At 42.0% G+C, this 4378-nt stretch overlaps 1 protein-coding gene across 1 annotated transcript in view; it reads right to left on the bottom strand.

Annotated features, from left to right (window-relative positions):
• Window positions 1-47: 47 nt before the first annotated feature.
• CSUI_009413 (alpha catalytic domain-containing protein) overlaps window positions 48-4378 on the bottom strand; it is a gene marked incomplete at its 3' end in the record, with an annotated part of 4639 nt that continues 308 nt past the window's right edge. The window contains exons 1-6 of the mRNA XM_068069529.1: window positions 4294-4378; window positions 3483-3705; window positions 2497-2812; window positions 1598-1643; window positions 704-853; window positions 48-113 (exon numbers count right to left, since the gene is read on the bottom strand). The exon at window positions 4294-4378 is cut by the window's right edge and continues 308 nt beyond it. Of these exons, the coding sequence (XP_067918501.1) occupies window positions 48-113; window positions 704-853; window positions 1598-1643; window positions 2497-2812; window positions 3483-3705; window positions 4294-4378 (886 nt within the window). The remainder of the gene's footprint in view (window positions 114-703; window positions 854-1597; window positions 1644-2496; window positions 2813-3482; window positions 3706-4293) is intronic.

Genomic DNA, 4378 nt, shown 5'->3' with positions numbered 1-4378 from the left:
AGAAAGAGATAGAGAGAGAGAGATAGAGATAGATAGAGAGATACATACCCGTCCCAGTTCCATAGAGAATTGAGTTTGGAGCTCCCGTGATTTAACACAAGGTCTAGGATTACCTACACACGGTCACCACCCGAAAGAAAAGACAGAGAGAGAGAAGAAGAAAGAACGATGCAGGGACAAAGGAAGAGAATCGAAGGACTGTGAGAGAGAAAGAGAGAGCTAAGACTGCAGAGACCGCCATTCATTCTCTCAATGATACTCCTACGAAAAGACTTCTCTTTCTTCCTCTTCTTCTTTTTCTTCTTTTGGCGAATCCCAGCAGTCCCCATAGAAAAGAGAGAAGCTTTCCTCGTGTAAACACCTTTCTCTTCTTCATCTCTTGCGGTGTATGTACACCACATCATTCTATCTACTATGTAGAGTGGATAAGCAAGAGAAGAGAAGAGATTTGAAGGGAGACAAGACTTCTGTTTGGATAGTCGTGATATCCTCTTAATACATATATGTGTATATACAGAACAATATGTGTATATACAGGACAACGAAACAGATCCAAGTAAGAAGGAAAGAAAAGGCAGAGAAGAAGAAGAACAGGCGATCGGGAGTTTGTTTGTATATATGATCTCTTCTTCATTTTCATTCTCTTTTTCTTTTCACTTTCTTTTTTCTTTTTCTTTCTTTCTTTCACTTTTTTGAAACCTACCGCCATTCCTTTTTGATGACAGGAATCGACGAAATGACAAAGCTGTTCACATGTCCCATATTTGGAGTGTATAGACATCAGAAGACGAGGGTTGTAGCCCCATTCACCCCCAAACTCTTGCACAGGCGTCAACTCAATCGCATTGAAATTCTACAAGAAAGAAAGAAGAGAAAGAAAGAGAAGAAAGCAGATAGACAGAACCCCCGGGCCAGAGATGAAGAAGGAGCGTGGAGCGATTGAAGAGAGATAGAGAGCTATACTAAACATACATAGATCACAGACAGATAAATAGATAGATAGATAGATAGATGGATACGTCGAAATAGATATGCGTGTATGTCTGTATAGATCTGTACAACGTATGGCAAGAGTGTGATGCCTCATGACTTTGTACTGTCAAGGAACATGAAAGAACAAGATTTGACACCCCACGTATATAGGCTACTTATACACACCCCCACAGACACACGCTTATATAGATACAGACGTGTAAAATATAAGCATATATAGTATAGAGAGAGATATGTAGAGCAGAAGCTCTACGAACATGGCCTATATTCTTTACTTTGTTTCGATTGAAGAAGAGACAAACAGATGAGACAGAAAGCTCATTCGATTCGCATCTGCTTCCCTCGGAGTCGTCGCAATGCCGTAGGAGGTTGGCGAGAGGTGTATGTACACCTCAACTTGAGATGTGTAAAGTAACCAAAGAGACGTAAGTGTGTGTTGTACATCGTGAACCTCAGAGAAGCGAAACAAAAGAATCACTTCGAGATCTCCACACACATGGAAACTACAGAAGGAGAAAAGAAAGAGAGAAAAGCATCTTTTCTCAATGAAGATCTAAAGAAAAGACACAGAATTCGCAACATATATCTCACAACTGCTTCTCACCATAGAGCGGATATGATCGATCTTGTCCACAAGATGCTGAAAAACTCTGAACAAGAAAAAAAGAAAAAAAGAGAAAAGACCTTCTTCTTGCCGGTCTCCTCCTGAGTCTCTTCATGTGTATATACACCCCATCGTCTTATAGTCAGGTTCTTATACTTTCGTTGTCAAGCAGGAGTACAAGAGTGAAAACCGGCATCTTCCCTCGCAATGATGGGGTGTATATACACTCCGTAAGAAAGCCACTTAGAAAGAGAGACATGAAGCTTCAAGAAAGTCATGGCGAAGATCAATCTGCGTATCTTTCTTTATACACATCGCTCTCCTCTCTTCAAGAGAACACGACTATAGGTATCTATAGGAAGACATATCGGCGAGGAAGAGAAGAGAGAGATTTGCATTTGAAAGAAAGCGAAGAAAGAGAAGAGGAAGTAGAAGAAGACTACTGAGCTGAAGAACAAGAAGAGAGAATGCCAAGGGAAAAAATGAAGCTAGGCGTAGCGAGAGAGGAAGGAAAGGATCGGAAAGAAAGACTTCGACAAAGGTAAGGAAATCTTTCCTCTTTGATAGCGTAAACTTTTACTCTAACGACTGTTACGTCTTCACTAGCACCTTCGTTCTTAGCATGGGTCTCTTTTTGATCTTCTAGCTACTTACACCTCAGTGTACATCGCCATATATCACCCTTCACATCTACATATATCTATAGCTATCTCTATCTACAGGTGACTACACACACCATATACACATACATATATATATATATATATATACATGATACTACAAGGGGACGGGTTTGGAACATTCTCATACTGCCCTCTCTCCATCTCTGTAGATACATAGAGATATATATAGAGAGAGGTCTATGCAGACATCTGGCTTGAAGAGTTGATGGGTCTTACGTGTGATCTTCAGTAGGAGGAGCGAAGGTGCCTGGATGGAGTTCATATATGATCAACTTATTCCACGGGATACCAGAAGAAGAAGAAGAACAGGAAGAGTCAGAAGAAGGACAAGGAGAAGCGTTAGAAGAAGAAGAAGAAGAAGAGAGAGGAGGGGGAGAAGAAGAGTTCAAGCCCCCTCCTTGGTCGTGGTGATCGTGTTCATGTTGCGATGACGTAGGAGTTTGAGGGCGGGAGCACTTCCATTGATAGAGGGAGAAATCCGTGACGTAGCATGTGTTCGAGTTAAAGTCTGTCTCCTTAGCATAGGGATCCCCTGAAGAGAAAGCATAGAAAAAAAATCAGACAGTCATACACACACATACAGATCCATACACCCAGGTTCGTTCATACATACACATCCAGACAGACACATCCATCATTTTCATAGACCAAAAAAGAGAGAAAGAAAGAAATGAGGGTGAAAGACAGATATGGCATATAACAGGGGAAAAGAAAGGAAAGAGAAGGCGGAGAAGAAGATGAAGAGAGAGGAGAGAACGGATCTGAAAGAAAAGTGGGAAAGTGAAGGTGTGAAAATGATCTTAACGCCTTGATCATGCGTATCTACAGCCACACATACTTACTCTCCAAGTACATGATCTGACGATGTGTGACTTTTCTCCATTCGACGATCTTTTCCTTCTTTAACTCCTGCAGACCCTGGCAGCACGACGCAGGAGATTTGGCGATTTGTACACACACAGGGGACTTGTGAATGATTTTTTTCCCGAGTGTATGTACACCCCAAACACAGCTCTTCTTCTCTCTGTACGAGAAACTTCGTGTTGCAGCAATCTATACGACCTACTTCATCCAGACAAAATATATTCATAGACAGTCAAAGGGCAAAGTCTTCTTACAACATGAGATACGAAGAACATATGAGAATCTTCTTTCTTTCTTTCTCTCTTTCTCTCTTCCTCTCTTGATCTTTCTCTTCTTACGTCTGTGAAGCTCCGCTCCTTCTGTATTGAAGCAGTCGTTCCATGTAGAGGTTAAGACAATCTCGTAAGGAGTTCTCGGGAGAACGCCTTCCAAGACGGTACCCCAGACACCTTCTCCTTCGCTACACATCTCGAAGCGCTGAGGCAAGGAGGAGGCAGAATCTTCTTCTCCTTCTTGTCTCTTATTTCTTTCTTGTAAAGGATGGGATTTATTGATCTGGACCTGAAGAGAAAGAAGAGAGGTAGCGAGAGAGAAAGAAAGAAATGGAGATACAGATCTGTGTACTATGTACAGACTGAGGGAGAAAGAGGGGGGAATTGGTAGAAGATAGAGAGATACATGAAAGATAGACTAATGATGAATAGAAAAAGGAGAGCTTTGAAGCTGCGCGGAGGTGACAGTAATCAAGAAGAGAGTTCAATGGAAAAGAAGAGAAGGAAGAAACGAAGCGGCGCGACAAATAGAAACAAATTCAGGAGTAGTCAGGATGCCCTTGAGCAAGGCACTCTAGCGACTTATATCTTCACATGCATGCATCGATACATATATGTTTACGTGTAGCTGTACGTACACCCGACACCTTGGAGGTGGCACTCTGTGGTGTACATACAGAATCAGGCGGAACGTCGGGACGAGAGAGGTGAAGGGCAGAAGATTAGAGAAAGAACGAATGATCTATTGGCATTGAGAAAGCTCCTTTGGAGAGCCTTTCCTCCTTCTTATCGTGTGGAGGATACAGAAGAAATCGAATCTCTCCATATCTATGTGACCTTTTTCGAGTGTACGTACAGCATAGCACTGCATCCTTACCCAACATTTTTCGATATGAGGACCCCACACTCTGAAGAGACACAAATGTCTTCTTCTGCTTTCATCTTCTTGTTCTTCTTCTTTC

The sequence above is a fragment of the Cystoisospora suis genome (assembly GCF_002600585.1).
Source record: "Cystoisospora suis strain Wien I chromosome Unknown contig_5609, whole genome shotgun sequence".
NCBI lineage: Eukaryota > Apicomplexa > Conoidasida > Eucoccidiorida > Sarcocystidae > Cystoisospora > Cystoisospora suis.
This window is presented reverse-complemented; position numbering and strand designations above follow the sequence as displayed.